The sequence below is a fragment of the Capricornis sumatraensis genome, chromosome 11 (genome assembly GCF_032405125.1).
Source record: "Capricornis sumatraensis isolate serow.1 chromosome 11, serow.2, whole genome shotgun sequence".
NCBI classification, from domain to species: Eukaryota; Metazoa; Chordata; class Mammalia; order Artiodactyla; family Bovidae; genus Capricornis; species Capricornis sumatraensis.
In genome coordinates, this window is record NC_091079.1 from 28538416 (window position 1) to 28565083 (window position 26668).

At 44.7% G+C, this 26668-nt stretch overlaps 1 protein-coding gene across 1 annotated transcript; it reads left to right on the top strand.

Annotated features, from left to right (window-relative positions):
• Positions 1 to 1363: 1363 nt before the first annotated feature.
• On the top strand, positions 1364 to 26337 carry HHLA1 (HHLA1 neighbor of OC90). Its single transcript, XM_068983411.1, has 15 exons — positions 1364 to 1442; positions 2587 to 2646; positions 3913 to 3972; positions 6066 to 6146; positions 6629 to 6712; positions 7073 to 7156; positions 11622 to 11705; positions 11914 to 11970; positions 12079 to 12171; positions 15342 to 15605; positions 18834 to 18902; positions 19227 to 19301; positions 22653 to 22809; positions 25027 to 25109; positions 26294 to 26337. Exons 1-15 carry the CDS (start codon positions 1364 to 1366, stop codon positions 26335 to 26337), a joined length of 1374 nt encoding a protein of 457 aa, XP_068839512.1.
• The last annotated feature ends 331 nt before the right edge of the window (positions 26338 to 26668 follow it).

The following is a 26668-nucleotide window of genomic DNA, read 5'->3' on the forward strand; positions in this document are numbered from 1 at the left end:
ATGTTTATAAGAATCTGTCAAGAAAATTCCAAAAGAGGTGTTTCCGTCAATAGACAACTAAACTTCTTAAAACAGAATTTGCTGTGAAGATTCTTAATTCCTGAGGCAATTTCCCCAAACCTAGTGTAGTTTCTCTTGACTTTTCTCCCCTTCCCCAATTCACCTACCGGCTCTATTCCATTCTTCGCCTCTGGCAAATTGCTTCTTTTTGAATCAAGTCTGTACAGCCCATATGAAAGGGTAATACATTCATACCTACACGTGGAGATTGTGTAGTCGTGAAGTAATAACATGCGTCAAGCAGCATTTGTGTGGTGTCTGGCACAGAGACAGCACTCCATAAATTTCTACCATCCTCTCTATTAGTCTCAGCTTTGCAGCTTTAACCGTCATGTGATTCTGCATAGCAAATTCCCTGATGAATGGCTGGCACACAGTGCTACAGAGAAAGGAAGAGAGTGTGAACACTCATATGGACGTGTGTATTAATACAATTTTCCTATTTATAAGCAGCAGTGATGCTGTATTTGAAGGGTAGTTCCCATCTATGTGCTGTGTGCTGAGTCACTTCAGTCATGTCCGACTCTGCGACCCTATGAACTATAGCCCTCCAGCCTCCTCCATCCATGGGGATTCTCCAGGCAAGAATACTGGAGTGGGTTGCCATGCCCTCCTCCAGGGGGTCTTCCTGATCCAGGGATTGAACCCGCATCTCTTATGTCTCCTGCTTTGGCGGGCAGGTTCTTTACCACTAGCACCACCTGGCAAGCTCATTTTGCATCTGAACAGTCAGAGAACCCAAGGAAGAAACACTGATTCTCCCTAAATATGCATGCAGCCCCCGGGGGCTCCATGTTCCCAGACTTCCTGCAGTTATGCAGGACCACAGGAGCAATTCTGGTGGAAAGCTGTCAGTGAAAGCGAGCATATCACTTCCTGCCAGAGCATTTAGGAGTCGGGGTATAATCCTCCAACTCTCTCTTCCGCTGGCACCATGAGTCAATGACTTAGGAGGCCACAGGGATGGAGAATGTCCAGAAGGTGAAGCCTCCACTATCCGGGGCACCTGAGTGACCCTGCAGAACCAACCGATGTGCAGCAAGTACAGACTCTAAACAAGAAATCAACTTTTGTGGTTGATTTCAGCCAGTGAGGTTATGGAGATAATTTGTTACCTCTGCATAACCTCACCATCAGAACCACAGGTGCCTTTTATAGATTGTTATTTCTAGTGATGCCCCATGCGGTGTTCTCAATATTACTTCCCTGGTGGATATTCTGCAAGCAAGGTGGTTAGTAATTCAGCTGGTTTCCTCCACATGCTTGTGTTGCTTGCTTCCAGGTGGGCCAGAGTATCGCAAACATGCCAGGCTTCGTGCTACGTGGTCCTCTGGTGAGGCTGTGCCTGGATCTCACATGTGTCCTGTCCCTTTTCAACACAGGTGGGTCGAGTCAAAGTCCAAGTGTCTTGGTCTATAAACTCTGTTTGAATATTCATTGTTCTTTAGAGAATTGTAGCATACAGTGTTTCAGCCCAGAATCTTAAATGATCAAATTTACTACTGCCATTAATCAAAATGACAGTAGCAAACTTCCCATTTCTGATTTTGTCCCTCGTCCCATTTATTCTGTTGCATTCAAGTCCCATTTATGCAACAGAATGCTCTTCCCCTCCACAGTGCCCACCCTTGTTCAAAGCATCATCTTCCCTTCTCTGGAGCTTCCAAAACCAGCTCCCTGCTTCTCCTCTTCCTCTTGTCTCTCCATATTCCATTCTCCACTCACCAGCCTAAGGCATTCTCTCAGACATTTCATTAAGCCACTTCCCCAGTTTATCCTTTATTTTTCCTTCCTCCTCCCAAAAAGTATTCAGTGACTTTCTACTTCTTCTCTCTGGGCAGCATCCAAAGTCCTTACATGCTCTCCATGATCCATCCTACCTCCCCAACTCCAGTTCCTACGATCCCTTGTCTCCACCCTTTCTGCTCCATCATGTTGGCCTTCTTCCAGGCTGTAAAATAATACTCTTGCCCATCTCAGACCCTGGGCTGAGACTGTCATCTATACACTGAATACCCCTTGAGCCAGCTTTGTCTCTGCTCTAATATGCTCACCTTTCAGATCTCAGTGGGGCATCGTCTCCCAGGGATGGCTTTCAGATCACTGAGATTAGATCAGGCTCCCTGTTCCATGCGCTCCGAATGCCCTTCAGCGTAACTAGCGTTGTCTGAAATAACATCCGTAGGTCTTCCTTTCCTTCATGTCCGCCCTCCCTACTAGACTGTAAGTTCCGTAAGGATGGACTCTGTATCTATCTGTTGCATTATACTCTCCCAGTATCTAATACACACAACGCCTATTAAAATCTAGATGCTTAATGGCATGATGAACTATTAGCATTGCTATAGTTAATCCATAAATATTTAATGACTAAATTAGTGAATGAATGAGCCAAGTACATGTTGGATTTTAAGCAAGTCCACAAAGCAATTTTCTCATCTTTAAAAGGCTTACTTTGGATTAAATTTTCTCAGATATTATGTCTGTGTTATAATTTCTCTGATGAAATCTTTTTTTTTACTTTAGTGTCTTCCTTTAGAGGAGAAGCTGAGAAGGAAAATGTCATGATTTTCCTACCTACAACAGGTAAATGAACAGGTGGTCCTTCCTAGGACAAATACAGCTTGATGCTGCTCCTACAAGGAATCTAAAATCTTCAGACTTAAAGAAGCAGAGATAAGAAAGGGGGTTGCCAGAATCTGGGGCGGGGAGGGGAGATGGGAATAGGGTGACTGGCCAGAGGTGGGATTTAGGCATAGCACTTAACATTTCTGGACTTCAATTCGTCATCCTTCAAAGGGAGTGATGGATAAGATGACTTTTAAGGATGTTATAAGTTTCTGGGGCTGTGCTTCCATGATACCATTTTACTCATGAAAACTTTTATTCCAGCATCTGGAAATAAACAAGTTAAGAGGGAAAAAGATGGGAGTTGGCTTGGTGCAACAGGTAACTAGACCAGTCCTAAAGCCTGACTCATGCTATAACACAATGACCCATTTTCCAGTTTCTCTGTGCCTTGGTTTTTCCATCTATAAAATGGGCACAAAGCACCTGTCCATTGGAATGTGACATGAAAAGTAATCATTGCAGCAATAGTAGTAAATGATGCAGTATGATTAAGTGGCATCTAATCCAAAACAGCTGACCTTTCAGGTCTCGGCTTTGCAGGGATATCTCCTCCAACCCAGAGAACAGGTTGGGTTCTCTGATAGAGGTGTTCCTAGCATCTTGGTATTCCCTGTTTGACTCTCTTCACATGGGATGACACGTGAGTGTCTCTCCTCCCTCTAGATCACAGACAATAGGCTCTGCAGACATGGAGACAGGGTCCTTTCTCGTTGACTTCTTTATACCAAACACCTAGCATTCTGCTTGGCCCTAGGTGAATGTTTATTGAAAGAATAAAGAATGAATGAATGAATGCCTTGGTATTTCAAGATTTCCTTTGACATTCTCTTCTTTGGCAGCATGAAATTTGCTGAGTGGGCAAGTGAATCCCTCTTCTGGAAGTAGGTGCTGACTCTTTATTACCAGGGCTTGGTTGAGCAAATTTAAGCAAGTTTCTTCTGCTCTCTGAGCCTCAGTTTCCCAATCCAGTGAAGAGAAGGGGTGGATTAGATGCCCTGCATGGGAATCCGCTTGTCTATTGATTAAAACGTGCATTTCTAGAGCACATCCAGTTCAAGGAGACTAGAACCCCAGGGGTGGGGGAGGGATTGCAGTGCATTCAGCGATGCTGACCTTCACGAAGTCAGAGGGAAGTTATAATACAGACCTCCGAGGCCTCTCCAGCAGCGTGGGGTTGGGGTTGAAGGTTCCATTTTTTTTCTGAAGGCTTTTTCTTCCCAGTGTCTGGCCTCAGAGAAGAAGAGAGGAGAGAAAAGGGGATCGCTTTTCTTGACACTACAGGTGAGTACTCCCCCCCACACACACCCCAGTGCTCCATGAGAGGCCTGGACCACTGAGATCACTTCTCCCACCATTGGACGCCCCCCCCATTCCCAACCCCCAATACCAGGTTTTCCCTGGTGGCTCAGTTGGTAAAGAATCCGCCTGCAGTGCAGGAGACCCAGGTCCGATCCCTGGGTTGGGAAAATCCACTGGAGAAGGAGATGGCATTGTGCTCCAGTATGCTGGCCTGGAGATTTCCGTGGAGAGAGGAGCTAGGTGGGCTACAGTCCATGGGGTTGCAAAGGGTCAGACACGACTCTTCTGTGAATGACTAACACTTTCACTTTCACTTCCCAACCCCCACAGCGGGGCTGCAGCATCTCTCCAACCCTCAGATCGCTTTGGCCACAATTATTTGAACATTAAGTAAGAGTTGAAAATGACACTGTTTGCAAAAACATATAAAGCAGCATTGAGCACTGTTTCTACCTTCTCATATCTCTCCACTTGGCCGCACGCTATCAATATGTGGGCAATTGGTGGATGGATGAATGGATGGATTTAGGTACTGATGTCCGTGCTGTGTGTGTGGTGCAAAGTCGCTTCAGTCACGTCCAACTCTTTGTGACCCTATGGACAGTAGCCCATCAGGCTGCTCTGTCAGTGGGACTCTCCAGGCAAGAATACTGGAGTGGGTTGCCTTTGCCTTCTCCAGGGCATCTTCCCATCCCAGGGATCGAACCCGGGTTTCTTAGTTTCCTGCATTGGCAGGCGAGGAACAACCCCACATCCAAGGGAGAAATATCAATAACCTCAGATATACAGATGACACCACTCTTATAGCAGAAAGTGAAGAAGAACTAAAAAGCCTCTTGTTGAAAGTGAAAGGGGAGAGTGAAAAATTTGGCTTAAAGCTCAACATTCAGAAAACTAAGATCATGACATCTGGTCCCATCACTTCATGGCAAATAGATGGGGAAACAGTGGTTGACTTTATTTTGGGGGGCTCCAAAATCACTGCAGATGGTGATTGCAGCCATGAAATTAAAAGACACTTACTCCTTGGAAGGAAAATTATGACTAACATAGATAGCATATTCAAAAGCAAAGACATTAATTTGACAAGGGTCCATCAAGTGAAGGCTATGGTTTTTCCAGTGGTCATGTATGGATGTGAGAGTTGGACTGTGAAGAAAGCTGAGCACCGAAGAATTGATGCTTTTGAACTGTGGTGTTGGAGAAGACTCTTGAGAGTCCCTTGGACTGCAAGGAGATCCAACCAGTCCACTCTAAAGGAGATCAGTCCTGGGTGTTCATTGGAAGGACTGATGCTGAGGCTGAGACTCCAATACTTTGGCCACCTCATGCGCAGAGTTGATTCACTGGAAAAGACCCTGATGCTGGGAGGGATTGGGGGCAGGAGAAGGGGATGACAGAGGATGAGATGGCTGGATGGCATCACTGACTCGGTGGACATGAGTTTGAGTAGACTCTGGGAGTTGGTGATGGACAGGGAGGCCTGGCATGCTGCAATTCATAGGGTCACAAAGAGTCGGACATGACTGAGTGACTGAACTGACTGACTGCATTGGCAGGCAGATTCTTTACCAGAAGCACCAGCTGAGAAGCCACTGATGTCTGGGAACTATTAAGTCTGAATCTCTGAGGATGAAATCCAAGCATCAGAATTCTAGAATTGAAAACAAAATCTTTCTGGTGAGGCCAAAGGTCAGCCAGGATCCAAGCCTCTGTGTTAGACAATGTCATTATTTGTATTATATAGGACATTGAGAACTCCTGCAATTTCCTGGAGCTGATATATTATATATGAGCATCCCCTGCCAATCTCTACTCTCTCCACATGCAGAAATATTCCCTAAAATAAGTGTTCCTGTGTTTCACCCAAACTTCTCCTTTCTACTCTTGCTTGTCATTGTGCATGTCATTAGCTGTCACAGGAACTGTCTTTTATCTTCCAAATCCTTGTGCCCAACATAGAGTGTGAGTTCATGTTCAAACAGGAGGCGCATCTGCCTGAATGCTGGAAATGAGGAACTTTTTCTGTTGCCAAGAAAGGCCTGCTGGTGACATTATCTTTGAATCTCTTTCAGAACTACCTGCAAGGTCAGTTGATCTGTCTGCACTTAACCTCACAGAGCTGGTGAATGGGATGCTGAATAGAGCTTTAAAAGGTAACCATTTTTTTTCTAAGCACAATCCAGGTTCATTTTTGTTTTCTTCCTGCCTCACTTCTGGACTTTCCATGACCTGGGCAAGACCCATCTTATTTCTGCATATCTCAACTCCCTCGTGTTCTGAGTGGAGGATGTGTGTCCTACTTAACTCTTGATGAGATCGAAAACATCCAAATGAAGTAGGAAGCCTGCCAGCATTTTGAGAGCAAGATGAATTCCAAACACAGCACCTGTATAGTCATCTCTAATCATAGCTATATTGTGAGAGATTGCCAGTTTAAAGATAGATCAAGAAGTTTAGTCAAGGGACACGTATTTTTGCATTTTGGGGTTTGTTTTGATTTTTGTTATTTTCAATGTTTGTTATTTTATTTTTATTTGTTCATTGTGTTATTAACCTCTATGATTGATTTAGTAATTTCTATTACTGTTCAGTATTGTTGGTGGGCATTTGCTCTTTATCTTGGTATCTTTGGCAGATAGCAAGAATTTCTTCTCTTTGTTGAGTGTCACTTCTTACAGTTCATTCGCCTTCCACAAGTTTTCTGTGGCCATTTATAACAGTAAGTGCTGCTGGCTCTTCTTTCATTTTTTATTTTATTGAAGTATTATTGATTTACAGTGTTGTGTTAATTTCTGCTATATAGCAAAATGATTCATATATATATATATATATTCTTTTTCATATTCTTTTCCATTATGATTTATCACAGGATATTGAATATAGTTCCCTGTGCCATACAGTAAGACCTTGCTGTTTATCCATTCCATACTAATAGTTTGCATCTATCAATCCCCAAGTCCCAATCCATCCTTCCCTTCTCCCCTTGCTAAGCTCTTCTTGGTGCTGAGAATGGTAAGCGATGGACAGGCAGGGCCAGGCTATGTGTCAGGGTTGCTGTGTGCTTCGTTTCTCTTCACAGTTTCCAACCTGAAGACTGTGGATCCAGCCAACTTCCCCACGCGGTACTGCTACTGCTTAAACAACCGAACCAATGATTTATCAGGTTGGTACAACTCATCATGAGGCTTGCAACTGATTTTGCTTGTGCCCTTTTAGATAAGTAGAATTATTTTTCTCCTTTGACTAAAATAAGAAAATGCCATGGTATCTATTATGCTTAAATACGTGCACATTCATTGTCCCAGAAATTTCCTTTCTTGGTTTTCTACCAAGAAACAGTTCTATGTGTGCAAAGGGGCAAGAACAAAATGCAGCATTGTTGAAGAGCAAAATCTGAGAATGATCTAAACACCCATCATCAGGAAAATGGTTGAATAGTCTGCTGTATAATTAAATCTTGGAAAGCAGCCATAAACAGCACATAAATATGTGCATGTGACCAGATTTGGTCTGTGTATGGAAATATTTCATGACATTTCCAATTAGAAAAAGGAACTTGCAAAATAAATAGCATGAGTAAAATAGCACTGATGAAAAAATATATGCCTATCTGAACACTGGGTGGGTGATTACCTCCAAAAAGATTAGAGTCTGGGCTTGAAATAGAAGAGTGTTGATTAAGGGAACCTGGTGTTGTCTGATTTTTTTTTTCAAAGGCAGTATATTCATGTATTTACCATGTTTTCTATGATGTTTTATAATCTTATTTAAACTAATCAGCAGGTCTTAACAAACATTCTATTCCAATGAATATAAATATGCATTTTCTTTCATATGAATTCATAATATTCATTGAAAAAAAAGTACCATAATTTATTTAATTTGTCTCCTCCTGATGCAAACTTTTTTTACAGTTCTCAGCAATGCTGTGATGAGTACCCGTGTACAATCACTTGGAGTATTTGTCCAATTATCCCTATACGATAAAGTCTTCAAAACAGAATTGTTGTCTGACAGGACGGGGGTCTTGTGATGATTCGCATCACTAAACATTCCTCTAGAAACCTTGCCTAAGTTTACACTCTGCCCAGTAATGTTTGAAAGTGTGTGCTTTTCCTCACCCTTGTCGACACTGAGTACTTTGGTGTCATTGGTGGTGACATTCATAAGTCATCACCAATTCGATAGACAAAGAGAATTTTCCCCTACTTCCTATTATATATGAAAGTAGTCGATATCATTCATCTACATATTGTTAATCAATCGGATAATTCAAATTTTCGCCGAAACACAGAATGTCTTCGAGGCAGTGATAACTGATTTTCTTCCAAGCCTAGGACCCGACTGTGGGAGCAGCTATAAAGGAGAGTTGACAAATGTGTTGAGTAAGAGATGTGTGTGAGAAGTGGTAGAAATTTTCAGAAGAATTGGCACTTTAGCACAAGGCAGACCTCAGCTCGAATTCAAGCCCTGCCACATACTTGAAGACCTTGGGAAACTTCATCACCTCTCATAAGCTTGCACAGAATTTGAACTCCATCCTTGGTGTCTGGGCTCCAAAGCCATGCTCATAGCTTCCATGTGATATTAATGTTGTTGTTGTTCAGTCGCCAAGTGTTGTCTGACTCTTCATGACCCAGTGGACTGCAGCATGCCAGGCTTCCCTGTCCATCACCATCTCCCAGAATTTGCCCAAGTTCATGTCCATTGGTGATGCCATCCAACCATCTCATCGTCTATCATCCTCTTCTGCCTTCAGTCTTTCCCAGCATCAGGGTCTTTTCCAGTGAGTCAGCTGTTCGCATCAGGTGGCCAAAGTATTAGAGCTTCAGCTTCAGCATCAGTTCTTCCAAAGCGTACTCAGGTCAATTTCCTTTAAGATTAACTGGTCTGAGCTCCTTGCTTTCCAAGGAACTCTTATTATATGATGTATGTGATATTAATAGTGGACTGAAATTGTGGATTGCAGTTTCTTGGTCTGTTTATGAGTCTCTCTCTCCCACTAATCTCAGCTCCTGATGGGCAGAGATGGGGTCTTACACAGTCCTCCAGTGCCTCAGTGATGTCTGGCACAGGGTAGACACTCAATGAATGTTAGATGAATGAATTAATAGCAATGGAGACTTTGAGAAATAGAAAATAGATGGCAAGACAAATGAAGTACTTCCCCTCTTCAGTTTTTGCATTTACCAATGTGCTAGGGACAGACTGGTCTAAACAGACATAACGAAGGATGCCTGCCTTCTTCATGGCCAAGTGTCCACACTGTGTAGGTGCGCCACCACAGCACCCTCCAGGAAACTAACCGTGAACCCATGCAGGCATGGCGATGGCGTGGCTCCAAGACTCCAGCTTGGATAGGGTAGCGCCTGCCTCCCACCAGCCTCACATGATATATGCATATCACCAGCTGTCACATTACCTTTTCATACCTCTCTGAGTTCCATATTTTCAATGCTCTGGGTTCTATATTTTCAAAGCTTGCCCCCAACCCCAGCTCACAACCCTATTACTGAAAACAGTCATTTATGCAAGGCATGATGGGAAACTATCCACAGGACCTCAGAAGTGTCTTTAAAAATTCACTGTTTGGGGCTCCTAGAATAAATACTCCTTGTTGTAGAAGCTAAAACCTTGCTGGGTCCTGGAAAATGATCAATGGACAGCAGAGGAGGAGGCAGCTGTATGTGTAGGAAGTGTATTAGGAGCTTTCATCGGTCAGTGGCTCCCGCCATGTTAAGACTTGTTCAGAATGTGCTCAGAGAGAGATTTTATAGCTGGAAATGTGATAAGATTGTCTCCGTCTCCTCCCATCAGACTTCTTAACATGGAGGGCAGGAGGAGAGCTTCCTTGTTCTATTTTGTGTAGAGTTCTTGTCCCCTTTGGTAGTCTGTCATTTATAATCCACCACTAGATTTGATATCATTTTGAAAATCCGAAGTTACTTAAATTTACATCCCATGTCTGCAGAACTGCTTCCTATCCAGTGAATTTGGTGTTCTAAATCAATGAGATGAAATTGTGAGGTGTAATATGTGAACTGTGAACTTCCTGATGTTCAAGCTGGTTTTAGAAAAGGCACAGGAACCAGAGATCAAATTGCCAACATCTGCTGGATCATGGAAAAAGCAAGAGAGTTCCAGAAAAACATCTATTTCTGCTTTATTGACGATGCCAAAGCCTTTGACTGTGTGGATCACAATAAACTATGGAAAATTCTTCAGGAGATGGGAATATCAGACCACCTGACCTGCCTCTTGAGAAATGTGTATGCAGGTCAGGAAGCAACAGTTAGAACTGGACATGGAACAACAAACTGGTTTCAAATAGGAAAAGGAGTATGTCAAGGCTGTATATTGTCACCCTGCTTATTTAACTTATATGCAGAGTACATCATGAGAAATGCTGGACTGGAAGAAACACAAGCTGGAATCAAGATTGCCAGGAGAAATATCAATAACCTCAGATATGCAGATGACACCACCCTTATGGCAGAAAGTGAAGAGGAACTCAAAAGCCTCTTGATGAAAGTGAAAGTGGAGGGTGAAAAAGTTGGCTGAAAGCTCAACATTTAGAAAACGAAGATCATGGCATCAGGTCCCATCACTTCATGGGAAATAGATGGGGAAAGAGTGGAAACAGTGGAAACAGTGGCTGACTTTATTTTCTTGGGCTCCAAAATCACTGCAATGGTGATTGCAGCCATGAAATTAAAAGATACTTACTCCTTGGAAGGAAAGTTATGACCAACCTAGATAGCATATTCAAAAGCAGAGACATTACTTTGCCAGCAAAGGTCCATCTAGTCAAGGCTATGGTTTTTCCTGTGGTCATGCATGGATGTGAGAGTTGGAGTATGAAGAAGGCTGAGCACCGAAGAATTGATGCTTTTGAACTGTGGTGTTGGAGAAGACTCTTGAGAGACCCTTGGACTGCAAGGAGATCCAACCAGTCCATTCTGAAGGAGATCAGCCCTGGGATTTCTTTGGAAGGAATGATGCTAAAGCTGAAACTCCAGTACTTTGGCCACCTCATGTAAAGAGTTGACTCATTGCAAAAGACTCTAATGCTGGGAGGGATTGGGGGCAGGAGGAGAAGGGGACGACAGAGGATGAGATGGCTGGATGGCATCACTGACTCGATGGACGTGAGTCTGAGTGAACTCCAGGAGTTGGTGATGGACAGGGAGGCCTGGCGTGCTGCGATTCATGGGGTCACAAAGAGTCGGACACGACTGAGCGACTGAACTGAACTAAAGGGAAACAAATCAGAAAAATTACTGATTTTTTTCATTACTCAATACTCTGGTCTTGCACAGCTCTTTGGTACTGGCAGAGAAGGGTTTGGGTGGTGGGGGAAAGGGGGGATGTGGTGCAGGCAGGGAGGGAAATGAGAGAAGAAAGGAGATTATAGTGGTAGATCCAGAAGTTGTCTGCCTGCTTAAAATTAAGACTTAAAAAGAAACTGGTAATATTAAAAATGGTTGTTAGTATTCCTCAATACACTGAACTAAATCAAACTTGTTAAATTTACTTTGAAAAATCCACATACAATATACTTTTCCTCTCACGTCTCTGAAACTTAAACCGAGCTTCAGAAATGTAACCTCCCTCAATCTGTGTTACAGATTTCACCGCCCTCCTGGTGGACGTCATTGGAAATTCTACCAGCTACCTCACAGAGATTTTTAAGTCAACTTCCATCCTCTCAGGTGTGCCCATCTTGAAAATGCTTGGCAAATATTGAGATTTGGCACTCAGCACGGAATATGAAAAAGCAGGGCTCCTAAATAAGGAGTTAGCCTTGTTTTCGTGTAACAACTGGAGCTAGAAGTTTCCAACTTAATAGTCATTTCAACCAAAGACTTAACAGCTTCAGGCCCATTGCTAAGTCCTGCTGGGTCCTGGTCTGTTTTGCAGTGAGTCAAACAAATGGATCCGACTGTATCTTCATCTGCGTGATGACAGGAAAGTCAGGTGAGCCACCAGCAGCCATTCTTTGACCAGCTCTCTGAGCTGAGAGCTGCACACAAACTCTCCTACAGGTAAGCCCAAGATTTGACCCTGTTGGTGTGGTGTCTGCAGGACGGGATCTTTCTGACTTCTGGGAGCTGGTGGAAAAGTCCCCTGTTATCAATTACACATTTACCAGCAACATATCTGGCGTTCTGGGTGAGTGTAACCCTCCCAAACTCCTACAGTAGAGTCTCCAGGCCAGGGTCCCAGCTAGCAAGCTGAAGATTGAACGCTGTGCTCAGGTATTTTATTTAGCTGTATTGTGTTAAAATCAGAGGATTTTGTCACTAAAGTTTTTTTAGATTTCTAGATTTTTTTTGGCAAAAGACCTGACAGCCCTGGGTCCTCCCTCCCACCCCTGGCGACAAGCAAATGGAGTTGAGCTGCCATCCGCCCTGTTAGGAGAGACCTTTCCTCTTCCATAGCCCTCACCTCTCCCTGTTGCCTTGCACTTCTTTTCTCATATAAACTACCTGACTTTTGTAGGTATTTGAATTTGTGACCCTATTGTAAACATTGCCACTCCATAATACCTAGATACCATCCAGATACCAGATACCATCCAATCCCAGATACCATCTTCTGCCCCTCCATACTCACACCTACCCATCTTCCTGCATTTTCAGTGGCACCAGGTGGCATTTTGGGTCACCTTAAAGCTTTTTCTTCTACACTTAGCTGTCATTTCTAGCCGAGTAAAGTTTCTGCAGTGTGGCTGATCTTCCAAGACTATTTGCTACTGCTGTGATGATCTTAGTTCAAGTTCTCATCACCCACCTTTACTATGCTGCTAAGTCGCTTCAGTCGTGTCCGACCCTGTGCGACCCCATAGACAGCAGCCCACCCAGCTATCCTGTCCCTGGGATTCTCCAGGCAAGAATACTGGAGTGGGTTCCCATTTCCTTCTCCAATGCATGAAAGTGAAAGTGAAGTCCTGTCCGACTCCTAGCGATCCCGTGGACTGCAGCCTACCAGGCTTCTCCATCCATGGGACCTTCCCAGCAAGAGTACTGGAGTGGGTTGCCATTGCCTTCTCCATCCAGTTAATCAATCTCCTTTGACCCAGTCTTTTATTTCTCTGAAATACCCATCCATTCCCAAAAGAGTGATAATATGATTGGGTTATATCTTTCTACTGCTCAGAACTCCTAATTCAGCAGCAGATTGTCTGAAATCGTTAGTAAGGAGTATACATTTCTCTATCATCAAGCCCACACTCATCTACTCTCTTTACATAAATCTCTTGCTAAAACTCTGTTGAAACCCCTGCCTCTTCTTGCAGATGGCATACGTCTCCACACCTTTGGAATCTTGCTGTTATCCCAGAATGGAACTTCTCTACTTTTCCGTATTTAAGAATCTAATTTGTCTGTCAATGGCTAACTCAGCTACTGACTCCTCTTTCCAACAAAATCGCCTAACCAAAATTAGTCTGCTGTCCTCTGCAATCCTACAACACTCATTTGGACTCTCTGTTACTCCAGGTTGAATCACAGATGACTTTATCTCTGTGTCTCCTCAAGGAATCACAGTTGAAGGCAGAGGCTGAGCCTCCTTTAGCTCCACAGTCTGCCTTCATCTTGATGCCTCACACTCTTCTTTGTGCACAGTAGGTTCTTCATCAGTGTTCCTTGGAGTGAAATGAAGTTTGCAATCAACCTCCAGTTCCACTTCACAAGGCTGCCTTGATTGGTATTTATTGTAGGTAGGGTGTGAGGGTGTGCTAAGTCGCTGCAGTTGTGTCCAACTCTTTTATGACCCCATGCACTGTAGCCCAGTGGACTCCTCTGTCCCTGGGATTTTCCAAGCAAGAATACTTGAGTGGATTGCCATGCCCTCCTCCAGGGGCTCTTCCCAACCCAAGAATCAAACCCATGTCTCTTATGTCTCCTGCATTGGCAGGCGGGTTCTTTACCATTAATGCAACCTGGGAAGCCCCTTATTGAAGGGCATCTCTTAGTTATGGAAGTTATCAACTTGTGCTTGATAAAGAGATGCAATGGGCCATTGGTGGGTTCCTTTCAGTTCTGAGGACAGATTTGAGGGTTAAGCCAATCTCACTTCTTCAGAGAGTCCTTCCATGATTTTCCACTCTCAGTCTCAATTAGATCTCCCCTTTTGCGCTCTTTCTGTAAAATTTTCCAAGCAACAACTGCTTGGAAAGAGAGAATGTGTTGACCCAAGGTTGATGTGCTTGATGGCAGTCACCTGTCTGAGTGACGGTTTGATTGGCAGGTACTCAGCCCCATGTCCACTTATCTGGGAGCAAGGAGCAGGCTTCTAGTGCATGTGGAGTGATGCTGGGCCAGGAGTAAGGCAAGAGAGAGGAAATAAGGTTGCAGGGCCACCTTCTGCAATTGCACTGGTTGTGCCCAACACATAGTTCCCTGCCAAACAGGCAACTAGGGGCTGAAACCCCACCTGTCTGCAGGCTAGCCTTTGTCTACCCAGAGGATGGGACCTTATGGGCTACTGGGAACCTGTCCTGTTCTGACATGGGCCCCCATTCCCTAAGCCACCCTTCCGCCAAGGTAGGCTTAGTGAACACTTGAGTCTCTTCCTCCTTCTTTTCATGGAGCATCCAAGGACACTGCGGGGATCTTCCTCTGAATGAAGCCTTCCTGCAGTCTTTGTAGGGGGCTTCTTGGCTGGCTCAGTGAGTAAAGAATCCACCTGCCAATGCAGGAGATGCAGGTTCGATCCCTGGGTTGGGAAGATCCCCTGGAGGAGGGCATGGCAATCTACTCCAGTATTCTTGCCTGGAAAATTTCATGGACAGAGGAGCCTGGGGAGCTACAGTCCATGGGGTCACAAAGAGTTGGACATGACTGGACTGGCATGCACGCACATGCTGTCTTTGTGGGAGACTATCTTTCATGTGTTTTCTTCCTGAGAACCCCTAGTTCCCAGATTTCACCTCTGGCCCCTAATCATACCCCCAGGGCACTTGAGCAAACCTGAGCACTCTCCCAGGGACCAGCGTCAGAGCCACGGAGGAGCAAAGGGCTGCAAGGTGGGCAAGGACTCTGATGGGAGTCAGGTTCTGTTCAGGAAACACGTCAAGCGTCTGATGCTTTTGGGTCTGACAGCTTTGCATTTTTGGGCACAGGGCTTTTTCCTGCAGTGTTTTCAGGGCTTGATATTTCAGCTTAGTTTCAGCTCACTCAAGGAGAAGCCCTCTTCTTGGTAATGTCAGGTACTGTTCCGAGTGATTTTGAAGCTCTGTATTGTGTATATTTGCCGTCCAACGACCTTCCAGTGGCTCGACAGTTCTTTGTGTCCAAAATATCAGCATAGTAAAGCTGCTCTTGACTGTCTCCTTAAATGTGCAGCTACCAGGGCGTCAGCCCTGACTTCACAGCTCACACCCACAAGCCAGCAAACACTACCGAGGACGAGCCCCCTACGTGGAGCCCAGAGGCCTGGAGTGTCCGCTCTGAGGACCTCTTCTGGGACAGACACAACGCCTCCTTCAGAGGAAGAGCAGGCCTTGAATACAAACATGCTTCCTGAGCCTCCCAGCAGAGCCACACCCAAGGCCACGGCCAGAGCCACAGCCACCCTGGACATGGCCTCTCCCACCCTCCTGGCCTCCGGTAAGGCTTCTCACCCTCTCCTCTCCTGTCTTGTTTGCCCACCCCCCACCCCAGTTCCCTCTGGGCTTGGATAAATAAGTGAAATCCTTCCTTTATCCCTTCTCCACCAACCCCTTTCTTCAGCATCCCTTAAATAAGAAATGTGAACCATTTTGGGTCTAATACGTATAAGCAAAGGTGACAAACATCACTGGCATAATGTCTTCCTAATGTTTATTTTTATAGCTTTTTACATTTTGACATAGTTCAACATTCACAGTTGCAAAAATAGTACAGAAGTTTCCTGGTGCACTTCATGCAAGCATCCTCCAATAGTAATATCTTACATAATTGTGTTATATTGTAACATCAGGTATTTTTATTTCAGCAAAGCGGCTGGGAATGTCTCTCCTGAAATTCACACACTAATGAAATGAAATGAACTCAATATTTTATGGCAGGCAGGATTAGGCTGGATAATGATGCCAAGAATATGTTAATGACTTGATGTCAGTGTAAAAAGCTGCTGCCAATGACCTGCTGAGAAGTTCTTCCTTTCCCATCATGTTTGTGGACACTGATCAGTGGTATTTCCACTAAAAATGTAAAAGGCATGCTAATCTTATTTGGAATAAGATACAACTGAGATAACTCTTTCATTAAAAGACAGTTATGCCTCAATGAGCTCCAACACTGGACCAGAGTCACCAGAATTCATTCATTCATTTACTTGTCAATGCATGTATTTAATATCAGACCACAGGCTAGCTGTTAAAAAAAACCCCACAGCTCTATAAATGTCCTCTTTCCTTCCTGAGCTCTCAGACCTCGGAGAGAGGCATAGGCAAGCAAACTGATCAGTTGTTATTCAGCCTACAAAGAGCTATTATTCTAGAGAACCCAGAGAGAGGCTCCCCTGAGAAGGATGAGAATTGATAAAATGTCAGGCAGGCAGGGAAACAAAACTGAGGAAAAGGAATCAGCTTCTCTAACTAGAAAAGTTTGTAGTAATATACCTGCACCTGGACAGTTATACAAAAGAAGAAAACTTTCTGGTATAACATGAAAAAAGATGTGATTGCAGGTGGCAAGGGGAATCATAAAATACCTAGCTATCACCCTAACAGGGGAAGTGCTAGTTTTATGTAAGAAAAACAGCCTAAAACTTTAACAGGAGTAACAAAAGCATGTTTAAATAAAGTGATATATCATGTTCTGGATGAGAAATCTGAATATTTTTAAAATGGCAACTGTTTCCAACTTAACTTATACAGTTAAGATCCTCCCAGGAGTTTAGTTTTGTAAAAACTTGAAAAAAAATTTTTTTTTATTCCTACCATGGGAATGAGCAAGTGAAAACCATCTGACAAGTTTTGTTTAAAAGATCAACAAGAGAAGACTTGTCTTAATAACCATCCTGTGATATTGTCAGGCTGGCATCATCATCACCACCACCTCCGTTTTAATGGTAAAGCTAAAAAGAATTTGATAACTTGCCCCAAAATTCACAGCACAGAGGAGCGGGGAACAGAATTTACATCTCCAGGTCTCCTCACCTTAAACCTTGTAACCTTTCCACTATGCCACATGATTAGAAATGTATTGCTTAAATTTCAGAGCCCACCATCCCCCAGACACACACTCTAGCTGACTGTTTAGTGACCTAGGAATTTGGAGAATTTTTTCCTTACTTGGTAGTTAGGAAAACGAAGTTTAGTTTGGTCCCCTTATTCCAGTTCAGGACAGAGCTGAAATCCCTAGATAATCTATACTATACGTGCACATTGCATATACCCTTTGATTATATGTCAATGTCTTGTCAATTTTACATCTGAGTCAAGGCAGTCAAGCATGTACATGCCCTGTTACCTTGCAGTTACTAGGAAGGTGGCCAGAACTCCACAGGTGACGACCCACAGACAGGCACAGGCTTCCACTCGACCCACGCCCTGGGCTCAGGTCACCAGTGAGAAAACTCCTGGAGGGCCTCCCTGGGAGACCCTTCCCTCCTTGCCTACATCTCCTAAGGCCGAGGAGACTATGAACACAAGGAGCCTTTCCCAGCCTCCTGCCGGGACAGCAGCCGCAGTTGGCAGCCCGATCCAGACCAGCCCGGCCTCAGGTAAGAGAGAATGCCCACTCCTCCCTCCACTGTTGCTGTTGTTTAGTTGCCGAGTCACGCCCAACTCCTTTGTGACCCCATAGACCGTAGCCCGCTCGTCTCTGCCAGACTCCTCTGTCCACCTGTCCATGGGATTTCCCAGGCAAGAATCCTGGAGTGGGTTGCCATTTCTTTCTCCAGGGGATCTGCTCGACCCAGGGATCAAACCTGTGTCTCCTTCATTGGCAGGGGAATTCTTTAGCACTGAGCCACCAGGGAAGCCCCCTACCTCTATTAATTACATATAAATATAATGATATGCACATTAAAATATAATCACAATATGAGGATGGCTTGAGCTCTGAAACTTTGTTGTCTGATTCCAATTATGTGTTTGTTTATGTATTTATGTGTGTATGCATGTGTGTGTAATAAATATACCCAGAAAATAAAAAATAGACTGAAAAGAAATTCACAGCACGTTAACCTTGACTGTATCTGGGAAGCAGAGAGGATTTTGATTTTTCATCACTGCAGTGTCATGGATTTTCCATATTTTCTACTCCTGTAACCAGACAAAAGCGGTTTCTGTGCTTTCTAAAACTCTGTTTATTTACTTTTGGCCGTACTGGATCTTTGTTGCTGCTCGGGCTTCTCTCCAGTTGCATGCAGTATGCAGGCTCACTGCAGCGGCTTCTCTTGCGGAGCACGGGCTCCAGGGCGCGCTCCAGCCTCAGCAGTTGCAGCTCCCGGGCTCCAGAGCTCAGGTTCAGTAGTTTTGGCTCACGGGCTTTGTTGCTCTTGGCATGGGGATCTTCCAGGATCAGGGATTGAATTCATATCTCCTGCATTGGCAGGCAGGTTCTTTACCACTGAGCCACCGGCGAAGCCTGGTTTGTGAGTTTTTAAAATGACTTCTGATCCCTGTAGCCAGACGCCCTTCTTCTAGGCAACTGTGTTCATTGAATTGTAGCATTCTTCACTGCTGTGCTATTTCTAACTGACTTTTGCATCCTCAGTATCCTACCAGGTACCTGGCTTGAACAGGCAGCAGGGGATGAACAGGGCAGGACTGGTGTCAGGGCACAACTTCTGCTCAGGCACCCTTAGAAGACAGCCAAGCTCACCTCTCCCTCTTCTCATCCCAGGTCCATCCACCCCTGGCACACAGACTCCAAGTCCTACCAAGGCTCCAGCCCCCAAATATCCGCAGGCAGGTGAGAATGTGGCCTTGCAAAGGGCAATGCTATACCCCAGGTGGGAAGCATAGTTTAAGCGCAGTGGCATGAGGCGATGGGGGTGTCTGCAGGCAGACCAATCTTGCTATTGTACTTTACTGGTTCTAGAAGGAAAAGAGGCAGAGAACTAAGTCTTGCTGTGCTAGTAAATGACCCTGTAATCTTCATAAATCACTTCCTCTTTCTTGACTACCATTTCTCTATAGATCTGAGAACTCTTTAAGATGCCATGATTCTCTGGTTTTATGTATAACCCAAGACCACTTCATTTTGACCTTTGTGAGGCCATTGTCACCTATGCAGGTGACCTCCCTGCCGTGTGGACCTTTATACCTGGTGAAGAGTCAGCCTTGATCCCAGGAACCCACCAATTTTCAAGTATGTACCAGCACCCTGTCCCTCCTATAGCTTTTGTTTGTTTTGGACAAAGTTGTATACTATAATAAAAAGAGGTTTGTTTGATAATTTAGATTCAGACTGCTGGGATTAAATCTTAGCTCTGGTATTTACTGGTGAGGTACCCTCCTGCACTCAATTTCCAGAATTCAGTTTCCTCTGCTGTAAAGCGAGAATGATAATAATTACTGTGGGCACTAAAAATGTCTCTTCTCTGCAGAGTTTTGTATTGAGTAAGATAATGTGTGTGGAAGTGATTTGGAACTGGACAGCACCATATAACTTAATTCAAACAACTTTTATTGAATGAACACCTATTGAGAAAGTGCTGTACGCTTTGCAAATGCAAGCCATTCTTACAATGAGCATGATGTTAGCAGAAAGAGAGGAAGGAGGAAAGATTGACTGCAAAATCCAGCCCCTGGGGCTTCCCTGACAGTCCACCGGTTAACACTACGCTTTTCCAAAGAAGGGATGCAGGGGGCATGGGTTCGATCCCTGGTCGGGGAACTAAGATCCTACATGCTGCATGGTGCTGCCCCCGCTAAAAAAGTGATATTACTAGGATCATACAATATGTAACCTTTAATGCAATTATACCTCAGTTAAAAAGAAAGAAAGAACTTTAACAATAAAAAGAAAAAAGAGGGAATTCCCTGGTGGTCCAGTGGCTAAGACTTCTTGCTTCCAATGCAGGGAGCTTGAGTTTGATCCTTGACCAGGGAACTAGATCCCACATGCTGAAACTAAGACCTGGTGCAGCCAAATAAATAAATAATTTGTTTAAAAAGACTGCTACAGTTACTTGAAGAAATTGACAATCATTATTATCAAATAAAATAACTCAAAGATTTTCATCTGAAAAAAATAAAATGACCCTTAGAAGCTCTTTTACAGCCCATGCAAACTAGAAAAACATATATTGATGTCATCCAGCCCTATTAGCATTTTTTTATTTTTAATGTTTTAATCTTATTTTTATATCTTTTAAAACATGCTTTTTTAATGTAGGCTATAATGCAGATAGAATAACATTTTTTAAAATTTTAATTGAAGTATAGTTGGCTTGCTGCTGCTGCTAAGTCGCTTCAGTCGTGTCCGACTCTGCGACCCCATAGACGGCAGCCCACCAGGCTCCCCCGTCCCTGGGATTCTCCAGGCAAGAACACTGGAGTGGGTTGCCATTTCCTTCTCCAATGCATGAAAGTGAAAAGTGAAAGTGAGGTCGCTCAGTCGTGTCCGACTCTTCGTAACTCCATGGACTGTAGCCCACCAGGCTTTTCAGTCCATGGGATTTTCCAGGCAAAAGTACTGGAGTGAGATGCCATCACCTTCTCCAAGTTGGCTTGCAATGTCACATTAATCATTGCTCTAAGGCAAAGTGGTTCAGTTACATACATATATGCAATATATATATATTTTAATATTCCTTTCCATTATGGTTATCATAAGATATCAAATATAGTTGTCTGTGCTATATAGTAGGTCCTTATTGTTTACCCATTTTATATATAAAACTTATATCTGTCAAGCCCTAAAAAAAAGAAAAATTCGATTCCCAGCTGTTGAGTGCCATTAACTTCTGTTCTGTTTGAAAGGCCATCCCTGTATGTACACTTCATTCTTTTTTTTAACTTTTTATTTTGTATTGGAGTATAGCAGATTAACAATATTGTCATGGTTTCAGGTGAACCGTGAAGAGACTCAGCCAATACATTTGCATGTATCCATCGTCCCCTAGACTCCCCTCCCACCCAGGCTGCCACACAACACTGAACAGAGCTTTCTGTGCTCTACAGTAGGCCCTGGGTGTGTACTTCATTCTTACGGAATTCAGGAGGAAACCCTGTTCTGGGCTTGCATGGGGGTTTTCAGGACTCCTGACAGAGGTTCAGAACTTGGGGTTTCTGTGGTCTGCGCTGCATTTCCCCAACTTTTGAAGGGCCAGCTCTCTCCTTTGTTTCTGTGGAGCCAGTTTGCAGAAGATAGAAACGGATACAAAGCGAGTCTTTCAAAGGTGGTTGAGTTCTCAGGTCCCTCCCACTCCTGGATGCCTTTCAAGACTAGTTTCCTGAATGTTCCTGGACCATCCAGTCACATGTCAACACGGCATTATTAAATTGCTGGACCCTGCATAGTCTCCTTTATCATATCACCTAAGATCTGCCTTGGCCCTGCTCTAAACCTGCAGTGAATGGTGAATGGGCCTTTCAGACACAAAGATTTGATTATGTTACCATAGGAAATTACAGCCCTTTTTTCTCCAGGTTCTAAAGAAACACACGAGAGGTCCAGATGGGGGCAGTGATTGGACTGAATTTTAGAAAATGCGTTGACTGTATCTCTCTCGATCTCTCCCTGGAGAAGGAAATGGCACCCCATTCCAGTATCCTTGCCTGGAGAATTCCATGGACAGAGGGGCTTGACAAACTACAGTCCATGGGATCACAAAGAGCTGGGCCTGTCTTAGTGACTAAACAATAACAGTCTGGATCTATATCTGTATCCGTTGTTGTTCTTTAGCCACTAAACCGTGTCCGACTCTTTTGTGACCACATGGACTGTAGCCCGCCAGGCTCCTCTGTCCATGGGATTTTCAGGCAAGGATACTGGAGTGGGTTGCCATTTTCTTCTCTAAGGGATCTTTCCAAACCAGGGATTGAACCCACATCTCCTGCATTGGCAGGTGTATTCTTTACCACTGAGCCACCAGGAAAGTCCATCTCTACCCATGTTACCTATCTCTATATAGCTCTAGGTATCCATCATCCCATCCATCTAATGAGGAATGTAAAGTTTCTCTAGGAATTTTCAGGGAGACCATCTCTGATTCCCTCCAGGAATTGGACCCTCACCTTTCTTCCTCTCTCTCTAGGATCTCTCACAGCTGCTTTGATAGTCATGGTGAAGCAAGGCCATGTTTACCTGTTGGTCCAGAGCTACCTGAGACCAGGGGCGAGACAATATTCACCCAGCACAGTCCCTAACAAAGGGAAGAGAAGTGAAGTGAAAGTCGCTCAGTCATGTCTGACTCTTTGCAACCCCGTGGACTGTAGTTCATGGAATTCTCCAGGCCAGAATACTGGAGTGGGTAGCCTTTCCCTTCTCCAGGGGATCTTCCCAATCCAGGGATCGAACCCAGGTCTCCTGCATTGCAGGCAGATTCTTCACCAGCTGAGCCACAAGGGAAGCCCAAGAATACTGGAGTGGGTAGCCTATCCCTTCTCCAGGGAATCTTTCCAACCCAGGAACTGAACCAGGGTCTCCTGCATTGCAGGGAAGATGCATGCTAAATGCTTGTTGATGTGACTGGTCTGGGATTGCATCTTCCAGGGTGTCCTGAGCCGCTCCCTAAGGAGGAGGCTATGACCGCTGCTCCCCTCATGCTGACAGTGCAGAAGCTCAACCCTTGTCTGATGGAGCTGTGCCACTTCTTCCAGCAATGCCTCTGCACGAGCCAAAAGAAAGAGCCCAAGATGCAGGCTGGGAGGTAACCTGAGCCACTCACTACTCTTTGCATCCAGTACTTACAGGCTTCTGACTCTGCTTGGCTCCTCTGAAGGCTGGCTACTAGGCAGCCAGGCATTAAATAACTAACACACAGGTGACAGCAGTACCTTGAGGAATGCACTCCCCAGTAGGTCTTCTGCTGTATTGTCACCCCCTTGAGAGCCAGGATAGAACCCCATTCATTTCTGGGTCCCCAGAGCCAAGGGGGGTGGCCATGCCACAGTGCAGTCAAGTGTTGTCAAGTTGACTTGCTGCATCTGCTGTTACAAATCTGCTGGAATTGTGTTATATTGTGTTACATCTGCTGGAATAATTACAGGGGCCTTTGAGCTGTCCTGAGCCCCAGTGCCCTCAGTTCAGTTCAGTTCAGTCACTCAGTCGTGTCCGACTCTTTGCAACCCCATGAACCGCAGCACACCAGGCCTCCCTGTTCATCACGAACCCCCGGAGTTCACTCAAACTCATGTCCATTGAGTCAGTGATGCCATCCAACCATCTCATTCTCTGTCGTCCCCTCCTCCTGCCCTCAATCTTCCCCAGTATCAGGGTCTTTTCAAATGAGTCAGTCCTTCCCATCAGGTGGCCAAAGTATTGGAGTTTCAGCTTCAACACCAGTCCTTCCAATGAACACCCAGGACTGATCTCCTTTAGGATGGACTGCTTGGATCTCCTTGCAGTCCAAGGGACTCTCAAGAGTCTTCTCCAACACCACAGTTCAAAAGCATCAATTCTTCGGTGCTCAGCTTTCTTCACAGTCCAACTCTTATATCCATACATGACTACTGGAAAAACCATAGCCTTGACTAGATGGACCTTTGTTGACAATGTAATATCTCTGCTTTTTAATATGCTGTCTAGATTGGTCATAGCTTTTCTTCCAAGGAGTAAGCATCTTTTAATTTCATGGCTGCAATCACCATCTGTAGTGATTTTGGAGCCCAAGAAAATAAAGTCAGCCACTGTTTCCCCATCTATTTCCCATGAAGTGATGGGACCGGATGCCATGATCTTAGTTTTCTGAATGTTGAGCTTTAAGCCAATGCCCTCAGCCTGGTATGATTTATTAGAAGAGAATAATCAGAGCATTTTGTCTATTGTTTAGTCACTAAGTCATGTCTGGCTCTTTTGCACCCCATAGACTGTAGCTCACCAGGCTCTTCTGTCCCTTGAATTTCCCAGGGATTTTCCTTCTCCAGGTAAGCTGAAGGTGGTAGAACCTGGGGAATCTTTACTGCCAAGCTCTGCATGAGCAATCACTGCTCCCCAGAAGCTTCCCAGATGGCACTAGTGGTAAAGACTCCCTCATCCCAGTTCAGGAGACATAAGAGATGCAAGTTCAATCCCTGGATCGGGAAGATCCCTTGGAGGAGGGCATGACAACCCACTCCAGTATCCTTGCCTGGAGAATCCCATGGACAGAGGAGCCTGGTGGGCTACAGTCCACGGGGATGCAAAGAGTCGGACACAACTGAGGCGACTTAGCACAGCACAGAAGATACTAGAATCACAGAATGATAGAAATGGAAGCAATTAGAGAATGTTTAGCCCAGCCTCCTTGTATATCAGGTGAAGGATTGACAGGGAAGTGGATTCCCAGAGTCCGACATCGAGCCAGTGATACAACTTGCACAGAAAACTCTTCTTCCTAATGATATGTGTGACCTTTTCACTGAAGCCCTTTGAAGCAATCTCTATAGTCACCAGCCAAGAGCAGGATGTTGTCTTGCTAGGTGTTGGCTGCATGGTTAACTCTAATAGCCCTGGACTCTGACCACCTCACACAAAAGTAGATGAATATCACCAGTGATCGATCACTTATGATAATTCTGGCATTGTTGGGGAACTTTGCAAACAGTATCTCCTGTCTTCCGCAGGATACCCTATGAGTGTAGATTCTATTACTGTCTTTTGTTTGTATATGAAGAAACTAAGGCTCAAAGAATTAAGTAATCAGCCTGAAGTCACACGTCCTGGCAAGTCCTGATGGTAGAACTAAGAATAAGTCTTTCTGACTCTAAAGTCTGAACTTTTTCCTGTGAAGACTCATTCTCTACCTTTCCTCCCACAGCCTATAAAGATGGAGAGAGAGAATTTTTTGTTGTGAATAATTAGCCATTATGACTTTCTTTTTTAGATGGTTCTCTTCTAATAGCCACAAAGGATAATAATTACTCTCAACTGTGATTTCAATCTTTAGGTATTGTCTTGACTACTATTCCTGGTTTCTGAAGAATGCAACATACATCTGTCAGAGGGTGAAAAGGATATTCCAGTCACACAGTAAGTACACAGCCAGACTATTTTACAAAAAAGGTCTAGAACTCTGCCTTAGCACAGGATCAATAGGAGGTGTAACTCATTTAGTGATCATGAATCCTAGACAAAAAGTCTAGGGTATTCTGAGTTCCGTTCGCCTAACAGTTTGAAAAAAAAAAGCAGGAGTCAGCCCAGCAAAGCATTGTGTCTTTCCGTGTGCTCTTGGGCAAGCTTCTTCCCCTCCCTGAGTCTCCCTGTAAGCTCTAAAGGCAAAGACAAATGAAACAGGAGATAATCGCCATGTAAGCACTCAAATGCCTGATCAGAGCAAAGTACATACGCATGATTCAAGAAAAAGACGGCAGCCTGACCTGTTACAAGTGGGGTGTAGGGTACCCCCATCCTTGTCCTCAGGCATCCTCGGAGGCCAGACATCTTCGTTTTAATTTTCACTCCTGCTGACGAACGTGGTTGACTCCTGCTGACGAAAGTTGTCTGTTCCCAACAGCAAAAGTGTGGGTATTTTATTGTTCCATCTTCCTGAACTGTCTGGCCAAGGGAATCTGGCTTCCTAAAAATCACGGAACCAAGTTGAACCCTGAAAAACCCCTGCAAAATGTAACTCAAATATAAGCCGAGTGGTCATATGGCCATGCATTATTATTACAACAGTCAAACAAAAAACAATGCAGCCCTCCAGTCCTCCCTTGTGGCTTTCATTTAATTAATTGATTTATATTTGGCTGCGCTGGGTCTTCACTGCTGTGCGGGCTTTTCCCTAGCTGCAGAGACCAGGGCTATGCTCCAGCTGCAGTGCGCAGGCTTCTCATTGCAGGGGCTTCTCTTGTGGATCTCAGGCTCTAGGGCACGCGGGCTTCCATAGTTGCAGTTCCCGGGCTCCACGGACACAGGCTGAATAGTTGTTGCACACGGGCTTAGCTGCTTCATGGCACGCAGAATCCTCCCTGACCAGGGATTGAACCTGTGTCTCCTGCATTTGCAGGCGGATTCTTTACCACTAAGCCACTAGGGAAGCCTGGAAAGCAGAGTCTTGATCACTGGACCGCCAGTCCTTGCACGAGCTCCTTCATTCTCTGACATTGACTCTGAGTAACACCCTGTCCAGTGCACTGCCCTCTAGGAAGAGCCTGAGCCAGAATTTATTTCTCTGTAGCATTCCCTTCTCTCTCTTCTTTTTTTTTTTCCAGGCTTAAAACAAAAATGCCTTGAGAACATCTGCAAGTCTGTTTGAGTCTTGAAAAAACAACGGGGCCTCACAATACCCTGGGTGACCTCTGTTCATCCTGGCCCCTGGCCCAGGTTGGCGGCATTTGCAGAATTCACCCAGGCTCCAGCTCCAGATCATCAATTAACTGAATGAGGGTCTTCTTGGAAGCAGCATCTCTTTCTCTCCTGTATAAGATATTGAAGGTAGAAGAGCACATGTTAGAGCTCTCATAGCCAGGGAAGTGATGCCAGCTTCCTTGCCTGCCCTAGTAGCAGCGCTCAAGGAGCTGGTGGAAGTCATGGAGACCTAGCAGCTGTGCTCAAGGCGCTCCCATGGTGACTGAGACTGAAGAGGT